Genomic DNA, 13054 nt, shown 5'->3' with positions numbered 1-13054 from the left:
AAGCCCCACTAGCCAACCATTTATAAATATTTATACTGTTGTTTAGCTACATCAATCAATGCTTACTTATATAGCCCTAAATCACAAGTGTCCCAAAGGGCTGCACAAGCCACAAAAATCAGATCCCACATCAGATGTACCAAACAAAATTGAGAATTGAATATCTTAAAGCACCAAGTTTTATACTGTTATTGTTTTGTACCTTATGGCAGTGGTCCCCAACCTTTTTGTATCCGCACTTAATAATTTGTCCCGCGGCCCGGGAGGGGGGTGTCCTTTTTTTTTCTTTTTTTTCTTTTCTTCTTTGTCATGAAAAAGGGACGTTTTTGTCATGAAAAGGGGGGTTTTTTGTGGTTGGTGCACTATTTGTAAGTATATATTGTGTTTTTTATGTTGATTTAAATAAAAAAAAAAATGAAAAAAACATTTATTTTTTTTTAATAAAAAATTCTTCTGCGCCCCGGTGGTTGGGGACCACTGCCATAGGGCAGTGGTTCTCAAATGGGGGTACGCGTACCCCTGGGGGTACTTGAAGGTATGCCAAGGGGTACGTGAGATTTTTTTTAAATATTCTAAAAATAGCAACAATTCAAAAATCCTTTATAAATATATTTATGGAATAACACTTCGACAAAATATGCGTGTAAGTTCATAAACTGTGAAGAGAAATGCAACAATGCAATATTCACTGTTGACAGCTAAATTTTTTGTGGACATGTTCCATAAATATTCTTCTTTTTGTGAAGAAATGTTTAGAATGAAGTTGATGAATCCAGATGGATCTCTATTACAATCCCCAAAGAGGGCACTTTAAGTTGATGATTACTTCTATGTGTAGAAATCTTTATTTCTAATTGAATCACTTGTTTATTTTTCAACAAGTTTTTACTTATTTTTACATCTTTTTTTCCAAATAGTTCAAGTAAGACCACTACAAATGAGCAATATTTTGCACTGTTATACAATTAAATACATCAGCAACTGATGACATAGTGCTGTATTTTACTTCTTTATCTCTTTTTTTCAACCAAAAATGCTTTGCTCTGATTAGGGGGTACTTGAGTTAAAAAAAATGTTCACAGTGGGTAAGTTCATAAACTGTGAAGAGAAAAATGCAACAATGCAATATTCAGTGTTGACAGCTAGATTTTTTTGTGGACATGTTCCATAAATATTCTTCTTTTTGTGAAGAAATGTTTCGAATGAAGTTGATGAATCCAGATGGATCTGTGAATTGTGAATTATATTTATATAGCGCTTTTCTCGAGTGACTCAAAGCGCTTTACATAGTGAAACCCAATATCTAAGTTACATTTAAACCAGTGTGGGTGGCACTGGGAGTAGGCGGGTAAAGTGTCTTGCCCAAGGACACAACGGCAGTGACTAGGATGACGGAAGCGGGAATCGAACCTGCAACACTCAAGTTGCTGGCCCGGCCGCTCTACCAACCGAGCTATGCCGCCCCGATCTCTATTACAATCCCCAAAGAGGGCACTTTAAGTTGATGATCACTTCTATGTGTAGAAATCTTTATTCATAATTGAATCCCTTGTTTATTTTTCAACAAGTTTTTACTTATTTTTACATCTTTTTTTCCAAATAGTTCAAGAAAGACTACTACAAATGAGCAATATTTTGCACTGTTATACATATGAATAAATCAGAAACTGATGACGGTTTAGGGGCGGCATAGCTCGGTTGGTAGAGCGGCCGTGCCAGCAACTTGAGGGTTGCAGGTTCGATCCCTGCTTCCGCCATCCTAGTCACTGCCGTTGTGTCCTTGGGCAAGACACTTTACCCACCTGCTCCCAGTGCCACCCACACTGGTTTAAATGTAACTTAGATATTGGGGTTCACTATGTAAAGCGCTTTGAGTCACTAGAGAAAAAGCGCTATATAAATAAAATTCACTTCACATAGTGCTGTATTTTACTTCTATATCTCTTTTTTTCAACCAAAAATGCTTTGCTCTGATTAGAGGGTACTTGAATTAAAAAAATGTTCACACATCACTGGAAAAAGGTTGAGAACCACTGCCTTATGGGATTGGGTAAATGGTGAGAATGATGTCAGCTCTGTTTTTAAACCTACGAACATGTTTTCATCTCTCATCGCCCCGCAGCTTCAGGAGAGGGAGGTGTTGGTCAGCCTGTTAGTGGGAGCCAAGTACGGGATGAGTCAGGTCATCAACCACAAACTCAACGTCATCTCCACCTTGGTGGAGTTCAGCAGCATCAGCCGGGTGGAGTTGCTCTCCGAGTCGGACAAAGTCAGTCTCCTGCGCATCTCGCTGCACGACATGAAGGTAGGCGTGTGCACACGGACCCTGAGATACCAGGCTCTATTATTCATAAAAATGGAGGCACTCATACGCTGACACAGATTTACAGGATTGATGCTGGAGTAAATATAGGTCAAGCATGGCTCCTGTGACAGCCAAGTAGCCCAAGGGTGTGTGTGTGTGTGTGCGTGTGTGTGTGCGAATTCACTGGACTCAAATGTGACTCTCTCTCCCTCCTTTGTCCCACTCCATTGCCTCTTTCTCCCTTACCCTTCTGGCTGAAATCACTTCCGCTTGACACTGTCTTCTGCAATGCCCTCCACCTCTCAGCCGTTTGCCTTACTGATGGACTCCCTGGCAGCCAAAGACCTAGCATGTCTGCTGGGGGGCTACTGCAAACTCCTGGTGGACCCCGGCCTCAGTGTCTTCCGTATGGGGCGCCCCAAAGTGAGGGTGCACCGCATTCCAGCTGAAGAAGGTGTGTGTGGGAAGTTCGCCGTGGTAGAGGGCGTGTGCTATGAAACCCTATCAAGTGAGCAACAACACTTTGAATAATCACTTTATGACCACGCCCATTTAATGCATGTCTCACAAGACTGAAGACGCCACTCACCTTTCAGCAACCATTTGATTGCCGCATTTCACTGTTATGCTGATGACACCCAACTCTACATGCCCCTGAAGCTGACCAACACGCCGGATTGTAGTCAGCTGGAGGCGTGTCTTAATGAAATTAAACAATGGATGTCCGCTAACTTTTTGCAACTCAACGCCAAAAAAACGGAAATGCTGATTATCGGTCCTGCTCGACACCGACCTCTTTTTAATAATACAACTCTAACATTTGACAACCAAACATTTAAACAAGGCGACTCGGTAAAGAATCTGGGTGTTATCTTCGACCCAACTCTCTCCTTTGAGTCACACATTAAAAGCGTTACTAAAACGGCCTTCTTTCATCTCCGTAATATCGCTAAAATTCGCTCTATTCTGTCCACTAAAGACGCCGAGATCATTATCCATGCGTTTGTTACGTCTCGCCTCGATTACTGTTACGTATTATTTTCGGGTCTCCCCATGTCTAGCATTAAAAGATTACAGTTGGTACAAAATGCGGCTGCTAGACTTTTGACAAGAACAAGAAAGTTTGATCACATTACGCCTGTACTGGCTCACCTGCACTGGCTTCCTGTGCACTTAAGATGTGACTTTAAGGTTTTACTACTTACGTATAAAATACTACACGGTCTAGCTCCATCCTATCTTGCCGATTGTATTGTACCATATGTCCCGGCAAGAAATCTGCCTTCAAAGGACTCCGGCTTATTAGTGATTCCCAAAGCCCAAAAAAAGTCTGCGGGCTATAGAGCGTTTTCATTTCGGGCTCCAGTACTCTGGAATGCCCTCCCGGTAACAGTTCGCGATGCCACCTCAGTAGAAGCATTTAAGTCTCACCTTAAAACTCATTTGTATACTCTAGCCTTTAAATAGACTCCCTTTTTAGACCAGTTGATCTGCCGTTTCTTTTCTTTTTCTCCTATGTCCCACTCTCCCTTGTGGAGGGGGTCCGGTCCGATCCGGTGGCCATGTAATGCTCGCCCGTGTATCGGCTGGGGACATCTCTGCGCTGCTGATCCGCCTCCGCTTGGGATGGTTTTCTGCTGGCTCTGCTGTGAACGGGACTCTCGCTGCTGTGTTGGATCCGCTTTGAACTGGACTCTCGCGACTGTGTTGGATCCATTATGGATTGAACTTTCACAGTATCATGTTAGACCCGCTCGACATCCATTGCTTTCGTCCTCTCCAAGGTTCTCATAGTCATCATTGTCACCGACGCCCCACTGGGTGTGAGTTTTCCTTGCCCTTATGTGGGCCTACCGAGGATGTCGTAGTGGTTTGTGTTGTGGTTTGTGCAGCCCTTTGAGACACTAGTGATTTAGGGCTATATAAGTAAACATTGATTGATTGATTGATTTCCCTGAATTGCCACCGGGGCACTAATTAATTTAAAACCTCTTCTCACTCCGGCGCTTACCAAAGGTATGCTGTAAATTTAGGCCTGCGCTTAAGAATTTGAGTGTGATGTAAGGATACCATCATGAAAAGCACATTTAATAAAAAAAACAAAAACATTATTATGGTCTTACCTTCACAGATAAATTAAGTCCATGCGCAGCTCCTCCTGATTAAAAGCATCGATAACTTGTTCATAGAAGTCATGCTTTTTTCAGTTTTAAAAGTCTCTCTGTCTCGATGGAGATCTTCCTTCATTACCTCCTGCTTCCGTTGAAAGTCCAGTTTAGAAAACTGTTTTATTTTAGATATGTAATCCTCCATGGTAAATGGGTCGCGGACAACAAACAGGACAGACTAAGTTCAACAGCCCAGTAAGGCAATTAGTCTAGGACAGGGGTAGGGAACCTATGGCTCTAGAGCCAGATGTGGATCTTTTGATGACTGCATCTGGCTCTCGGATAAATCTGAGCTGACATTGCTTAACACAATAAGTAATGAATAATTCCACTTGTAATCACAGTGTTAAAAATAACGTTAAAAATATGAAAATGCTCATGCATTTGAATGCATCCATCCTTTTCTACCGTACCTGTTCAAGAAGTTGCCTTAAGGGTAAGAAATAATTTATTTATTATTGGTTAGTGTAGGGCTAGCCTCTTGGGGGTTATTCAACAAGGCCCAGGTGGGCCTTTTACACACCTGTCGCTGATTTCGAGGCCGGTCCTGGCAACACCCCGCTTCGCTGCAGACCGGCAGGCCACGCCCCCTCCTAAGTTAGCTTCAGAATAACAACGTTATTACAAAGAATAAGAGACCTATTATACTCCAGAAATGTTGGTCTTACTTAAAAATGTACACTTTTAGTTGTGTTCAGTGTTAAAAATATATTATATGACTCTTACGTAAATACATTTTAAAATATTTGGCTTCTTGGCTCTCTCAGCCAAAAAGGTTCCCGACCCCTGGTCTAGGAGAAGGATCTCTGATATAAAATACACCTTCCAGCGTGGAAGGTGTAGGCTAATAACCAGCATGAAAAGTACGCCAAATGGCAGAAACATGCTGAGGCTTTCGTCCAGCAGTGGACTGGCAAAGGCTGATGATGATGGTAAAAGTGCAAGCGAGAGGAAAAAATAAACGATCGCTGCTCACTCTTGCTGCTTGTTGTCACTTCTTCTGCAGCCGAGTAGTCGCAAGAAGGATCACTAGCGCCCTCTACCACCAGGAGGCGGGACTCATTTAATGGTAAATGGGTTGTACTTGTATAGCGCTTTTCTACCCCTTTTTAAGGAGCCCAAAGCGCTTTGACAGTATTTCCACATTCGCCCATTCACACACTGATGGCGGGAGCTGCCATGCAAGGAGCTAACCAGGACCCATCAGGAGCAAGGGTGAAGTGTCTTGCCCAAGGACACAACTGACGTGACTAGGTTGGTAGAAGGTGGGGATTGAACCAGTAACCCTCAGATTGCTGGCACAGCCACTCTACCAACTTTGCCACGCCGTCCCCTAATGACTCATATTTGACACACGCAACTACGGCATATTAATAAAACATAGCTGCTTACTGTTCTTTTTATCATATTCAATAGCTTGGACCTTGAGTCCTACTGAATAGCTCTTAATCTTCTTCCCTTTATGCGATTTGAAATGATTGAAATCAGCCTCCTCCATTTTGTAAATGATAACAGGTGAAGTGTCACTCGTGACGTGACGAGTTTGACCCGGTGGAAATTCTAGGCATATGCTAATTATTTTGCGAAACGAGTTTGACCCGGCGGAAATTCTAGACATGCGCTAATGAAAATAATATTTTACGAAACGAGTTTGACCCGGCGTTAATCCTGAGCCGGCGGTAATGCTAAGCATGCGCTAATTATTTTGCGAAACGAGTTTGAACCAGGCAGTAATTCTAGGCAGGCGCTTACTATATACCCGGTGGCAAATCAAGGAAATACGGTATATCTGACTATTATATCCAAACTAGAGATGTCCGATAATGGCTTTTTTGCCGATATATCCGATATTCCGATATCAACCGATGCCGATATATACAGTGGTAGAATTAACACATTATTATGCCTAATTTTGTTGTGATGCCCCCGCTGGATGCATTAAACAATGTAACAAGGTTTTCCAAAACAAATCAACTCAAGTTATGGAAAAAAATGCCAACATGGCACTGCCATATTTATTATTGAAGTCACAAAATGCATTATTTTTTTGAACATGCCTCAAAACAGCAGCTTGGAATTAGGGACGTGCTCTCCCTGAAAGAGCATGAAGAGGTTGAGGGGGACGAGGTTGAGGTGGGGGGGTAGCAAGGGTGTATATTGTAGGATCCTGGAAGAGTTAGTGCTGCAAGGGGTTCTGGGTATTTGTTCTGTTGTGTTACGGTGCGGATGTTCTCCCGAAATGTGTTTGTCATTCTTGTTTGGTGTGGGTTCTGTCATGACGTGGACTTTGATGCGGTTTGTTTTCCCGTGGTGCAAAGCGACTGAACCGCACACGACGTCAAGGTGATGACATCTTTTAATTAATCCATTAAAAATGTGAAAACAGAAGGCGCTCACTGCACAGGTACAAAACTTGACTAAGAAAACAAAAACTATTACTATAACGTAAATTATGGACATGAAAACATGAACTAAAAAACCTCACTAAACTGTGGCTTGAATAAACAAAAAAAAAACTTATGTGGCAAGAAACGAGCAGCATGAACTATGACCTGGACAGAGTACACAGACTGTCAAGAGTGATGAGCATGAATGTGTTGAAAAGCTTAACGGGTCACATGTGGCCCCCGGGACTTATTTTGCCCAGGACTGCTTCAACATAAAATCTGATTACTAAGAATAATTCTCTTATCAGACAGAAAATAAGCAAATTATACCCTTTTTTGAGATATTTAATCTTACTTAGATTTCAGTTTTTGCAGTGTGCAGTAATGCGTACCCTGCATCAGTCCTTCGAGATGGATAAGGAGCTAAGTCAGAAGGCAAAGCTCTCAATTTACCGGTCGATCCACACCCCCATCCTCACCTCTGCTCATGAGCTTTGGGTTATGACGGAAAGGACAAGATCACGGGTACAAGCGGCCGAACTGAATTTCCTCCGTCGTGTGGCGGGGCTCTCCCTTACAGATAGGGTGAGACACTCTTTCATCCGAAAGGAGTTAAGAGTAAAGCCGCCAGAGAGGAACCAGATGAGGTGGTTCGGGAATCTGGGGAGGTGGTTAGGGCACGTCAGACCGGTATGAGACTACGGGGAAAACTTTGGGCATAGTGGCGACACAATGTCTCCTAGCTGGCCTGGTATCACCTCAGGATCCCCCAGGGATGCGCTGGATTAGGTTGCTGGGGAGAGTGAAGTCTGGGATTCTCTGCTTAGGCTGCTGCCCTCGAGACCCGACTACGGATAAGCGGAAGAATATAGATTGTTGGATGGAGTTGTCTCTCGGCTTTTTCCAGTTATGAGCATTTCCGTCGCCGGTTGAAGTGATATTTGTAATCGGGGTGTGCCGTTTGAGCATTAACGAGTTAATATATTGTTACATCTTGCTGTTCCTGCTTTGTTTACGCACAAACAAAAGCATACCTTTTGATTAGACGGTTTATGGGCTCGTTTGAGCGCCGCTCAGAGATCGACACAACCCTGCCCTCCGACCACCGGAGCTGAGAAAGTTATTAGTGCGAAGAAAATCTGGACAAACAAATCAGAGAAACAAAGAATTAAAAATGTGTTAGCGTTCGCGGCATACAGCAACAAACGTCCAAACGAAGAACATTTATCCATAAAAATATTGACAAGCTGCAGATGCTGTGTTTCCTGACTCAACAGTCTTTGGTACACAGACATACAACTTCGCTTTGTGTCCACTCCAACCTATTCGGTCCGTCGCTCAAATACGTCCGTGTAAGATATAAACAGGTATGACCTACTGAGTGCCTTAGTGGTTAGAGTGTCCGCCCTGAGATCAGTAGGTTGTGAGTTCAAACCCCGGCCGAGTCATACCAAAGACTATAAAAATGGCACCCATTACCTCCCTGCTTGGCATTCAGCATCAAGGGTTGGAATTGGGGGTTAAATCACCAAAAATGATTCCCGGGCGCGGTACAGCTGCTGCTCACTGCTCCCCTCACCTCCCAGGGGGTGATCAAGGGTGATGGGTCAAATGCAGAGGGCAAATTTCACCACACCTAGTGTGTGTGTGTGTGACAATCATTGGTACTTGGGACGGCATAGCTCGGTTGGTAGAGTGGCCGTGCCAGCATCTTGAGGGTTGCAGGTTCGATTCCCGCTTCCGCCATCCTAGTTACTGCCGTTGTGTCCTTGGGCAAGACACTTTACCCACCTGCTCCCAGTGCCACCCACACTGGTTTAAATGTAACTTAGATATTGGGTTTCACTATGTAAAGCGCTTTGAGTCACTAGAGAAAAGCGCTATATAAATATAATTCACTTCACTACTTTGTGGAGGGGGTCCGGTCCGATCCGGTGGCCATGTACTGCTTGCCTGTGTATCGGCTGGGGACATCTCTGCGCTGCTGATCCGCCTCCGCTTGGGATGGTTTCCTGCTGGCTCCGCTATGAACGGGACTCTCGCTGCTGTGTTGGATCCGCTTTGGACTGGACTCTCGCGACTGTGTTGGATCCATTATGGATTGAACTTTCACAGTATCATGTTAGACCCGCTCGACATCCATTGCTTTCCTCCTCTCCAAGGTTCTCATAGTCTTCATTGTCACCGACGTCCCACTGGGTCATTATTGTCACCGACGTCCCACTGGGTCATTATTGTCACCGATGTCACACTGGGTGTGAGTTTTCCTTGCCCTTATGTGGGCCTACCGAGGATGTCGTAGTGATTTGTGCAGCCCTTTGAGACACTAGTGATTTAGGGCTATATAAGTAAACATTGATTGATTGATTGATAGTTCCTATTGTTATACGACTGAGAAGCAGCCCGGTCTAAACGCATATAAAAGTCCCCGAGGTAAATGTTGAATATTATTATTACCTTTTTTCATGAAACTACTGTAGTAGATGCTATTGTAAGGTTTTGCAAACAATATTTCCCATTTAAAAAGTAGTTCTTTTTTTAAAGTCACAACTACGGTACCAGGCTAGCCCAAAGAGGTGCTCTCACCCGTCTTAAACCCAAAAGTGATGTTTTGAAAAAGACTGTAATGTATCGGGCAATCACTTACTGGAACAGACTTCCACAATATCTGCTATCAATCACCAGCATAGTGGGCTTTAAGAATAAACTAAAAGGAGAAGTATTGCGTAAAGAGATTATTTTAGATTGTACCTAATGTCATGACTGTTTTTATTGACTATTGAGTATTTTATTGATTATGGGATAAGCAGCAGAAAATGGATGGATGATACTTTTTTGTCACTTATTGTTTGTCTTTGGTACACTATTTAGGCCATTGGTTCTTTGTTTTATTTTTGCAAAAATGTATACAGTATATCTATTTTTATATTGCTATTTTTATCTTTGGTATGAAAATTATTATGTAACAACATCTATTAGTATTTTTTGGTTCTTTGTTGTTGCTATTTTTGTAATATGACAATTTATTATTGGATCATGTTGTACTGCATTTTAATCGTTTGTTCTGTGGTTGTGTGATGTTTTTGCCTGGACCCCAGGAAGAATAGTCTCCACTGCGGTGTAGACTAATGGGGATCCTTAATAAAGTAAACTAAACTAAACTATGTCCCCCCCCTCCCTTGTGGAGGGGGTCCGGTCCGATGACCATGGATGAAGTACTGGCTGTCCAGAGTCGAGACCCAGGATGGACCGCTCGTCGGGACCCAGGATGGACCGCTCGCCTGTATCGGTTGGGGACATCTCTACGCTGCTGATCCGCTTGAGATGGTTTCCTGTGGAAGGGACTCTCGCTGCTGTCTTGGAGCCACTATGGATTGAACTTTCACAGTATCATGTTAGACCCGCTCGACATCCATTGCTTTCGGTCCCCTAGAGGGGGGGGGGGTTGCCCACATCTGAGGTCCTCTCCAAGGTTTCTCATAGTCTGCATTGTCACTGGCGTCCCACTGGATGTGAATTCTCTCTGCCCACTGGGTGTGAGTTTTCCTTGCCCTTTTGTGGGTTCTTCCGAGGATGTTGTAGTCGTAATGATTTGTGCAGTCCTTTGAGACATTTGTGATTTGGGGCTATATTAATAAACATTGATTGATTGATTGATTGATTGAAGGAAAGGCATGTTTCATGTTACAATTGTGGTGTTTTGCGAGGGCCAAGCATGAATTAATTTTATTTAATTTCAATAAATGGTGCTGATTTTAGTGTTTTGAGTTACAAGGTCGGTCGTGAAGTGAATTAAATTTATATAGCGCATTTCTCAAGTGACTCAAAGCGCTTTTACATAGTGACACCCAATATCTAAGTTACATTTAAACCAGTGTGGGTGGCACTGGGAGCAGGTGGGTAAAATGTCTTGCCCAAGGGCACAACGGCAGTAACTAGGATGGCACAGGCGGGAATCGAACCTGCAACCCTCAAGTTGCTGGCCCGGCCACTCTACCAACCGAGCTATGCCGCCCCACATGCAATGTGCTTGAAAGTTGAGGTACCAGACTGTATTTTCAAAGTTTCAATTGATCAATCAAAATGATTGCTGAAATATTGGGGGTGTACTTTCGTTTGGGAGATTCCGTATTTCCATCACTTGTTTGTCACCAAGGATGGGTATACGGTTCCAAAAGCCACTCATGCTAGTACGAATGACCTGAAACCTGTGCTAACATTTTTTTTTTTGTGGCGTTAGGATACGTGTCCCGCTGCTGTAGCGACTTGGATGACTCAACCGACGAGGACGACCCGATGGACTCGCAGAATTACAAACACCCTGACCCAGCGAGTCAAGACTGGGAGGAGAGACGGCGAGAGGAGCAGGAAAAGAGGAGAGAAGAGGATAGGAAAGAGAGGGAGGAGCACAAAGGCAAGCAGGAAGTGAAGATAATTGTGACGACGGACGGTAAGGACTACGAGGGAGAAGAGGACGGAGGTGCAACGGGAAGTGGTCCGCGTAAATTGAGTGTGATGGACGAGGAGATGAACTTAAAGACCACCTGGTATCACACCGATCCACGGGTCACCAGCAGCTTTTCCAGCTTGTCCAGCAGCTCGTTGAGCGCTGCGCTCGATGAGAAAAGCCCTCCTTATCCCGATGCATCACAACCTTCAGATGCTCACCAACCCTATCTGCTGGAACCAAAACGCCACCAAGGCCCGTCAAGACCCACCAACCTCAACTACAGGGCCAATGACAACGCTTGTCTCTGCTTTGCTGATCTCTCTAAAGCCGCTTTCCTCTCAAGCCCGTCTGGGGCTACCAGTGACGATGATGAGGACGAAGAGGATGAGGAGGAAGAGCAGGGAAGGGAGGTACTGAGACGCATTTCTAAGATCCCCAGTTCGAGAGATCTCCGAATGATTGACAGCACGCCTTTTGACTCAACGCCTATTAAGCGAAAGAAGAAAACCCCTCCCAAAGTCCCGGTGAGAACCAGTTCCATTCCAGGCCACAAAGCACAGCAGGCAGAGCAGCGCCTCTCCAAGGATGAGGAGTGTCTCTTCCAAACTCCGTCCCCCAACCTCAAAACTGATTTCTCGGTCAAGGAGAATGCATCTGAGTCGGATGAAGAGTTTTTTGATGCACAGGAGAGATTCACTCCTCCAGTTCCCGATCTTTCAGGTTCGTTATATTACAAACCCCGTTTCCATGTGAGTTGGGAAATTGTGTTAGATGTAAATATAAACGGAATACAATGATCTGCAAATCCTTTTCAACCCATATTCAGTTGAATGCACTACAAAGACAACATATTTGATGTTCAAACTCATAAACTTTATTTTTTTTTGCAAATAATAATTAATTAACTTAGAATTTCATGGCTGCAACACGTGCCAAAGTAGTTGGGAAAGGGCATGTTCACCACTGTGTTACATCACCCTTTCTTTTTAACAAACACTCAATAAACGTTTGGGAACTGAGGAAACTAATTGTTGAAGCTTTGAAAGTGGAATTCTTTCCCATTCTTGTTTTATGTAGAGCTTCAGTCGTTCAACAGTCCGGGGTCTCCGCTGTCGTATTTTACGCTTCAAAATGCGCCACACATTTTCGATGAGAGACAGGTCTGGACTGCAGGCGGGCCAGGAAAGTACCCGCACTATTTTTTTACGAAGCCACGCTGTTGTAAAACGTGGCTTGGCATTGTTGGGAAAGGGCATGTTCACCCCTGTGTTACATCACCTTTTCTTTTAACAACATTTAATAAATGTTTGGGAACTGAGGAAACTAATTGTTGAAGCTTTGAAAGTGGAATTCTTTCCCATTCTTGTTTTATGTAGAGCTTCAGTCGTATTTTACGCTTCTTAATGCGCCACAAATTTTCGATGGGAGACAGGTCTGGACTGCAGGCGGGCCAGGAAAGTACCCGCACTCTTTTTTTACGAAGCCACACTGTTGTAACACGTGCTGAATGTGGCTTGGCATCGTCTGGCTGAAATAAGCAGGGGCGTCCATGAAAAAGACGACGCTTAGATGGAAGCATATGTTGTTTCAAAAGCTGTATGTACCTTTCAGCATTAATGGTGCCTTCACAGATGTGTAAGTTACCCATGCCTTGGGCACTAATGCACCCCCATACCATCACAGATGCTGGCTTTTCAACTTTGCCTCAATAACAGTCTGGATGGTTCACTTCCCCTTTGGTCTG

General features: G+C 43.9%; 1 protein-coding gene across 4 annotated transcripts in view; it reads left to right on the top strand.

Moving 5' to 3' along the window:
* Positions 1–13054, top strand: part of frmpd1b (FERM and PDZ domain containing 1b) — a 122075-nt gene that overhangs the window by 99907 nt on the left and 9114 nt on the right. For 3 of the 4 annotated variants that reach the window (XM_061899908.1, XM_061899909.1, XM_061899910.1), the window contains exons 14-16: positions 2123–2305; positions 2612–2813; positions 11101–12030. In XM_061899908.1, the coding sequence (XP_061755892.1) occupies positions 2123–2305; positions 2612–2813; positions 11101–12030 (1315 nt within the window). The remainder of the gene's footprint in view (positions 1–2122; positions 2306–2611; positions 2814–11100; positions 12031–13054) is intronic. The other variant, XM_061899911.1, reaches the window with a different exon arrangement.

This window comes from Nerophis ophidion, linkage group LG05, assembly GCF_033978795.1.
Source record: "Nerophis ophidion isolate RoL-2023_Sa linkage group LG05, RoL_Noph_v1.0, whole genome shotgun sequence".
Classification (NCBI taxonomy): Eukaryota; Metazoa; Chordata; class Actinopteri; order Syngnathiformes; family Syngnathidae; genus Nerophis; species Nerophis ophidion.
Note: the sequence above shows the minus strand (reverse complement) of the source record. Positions and strands in the feature narration are given on the sequence as shown.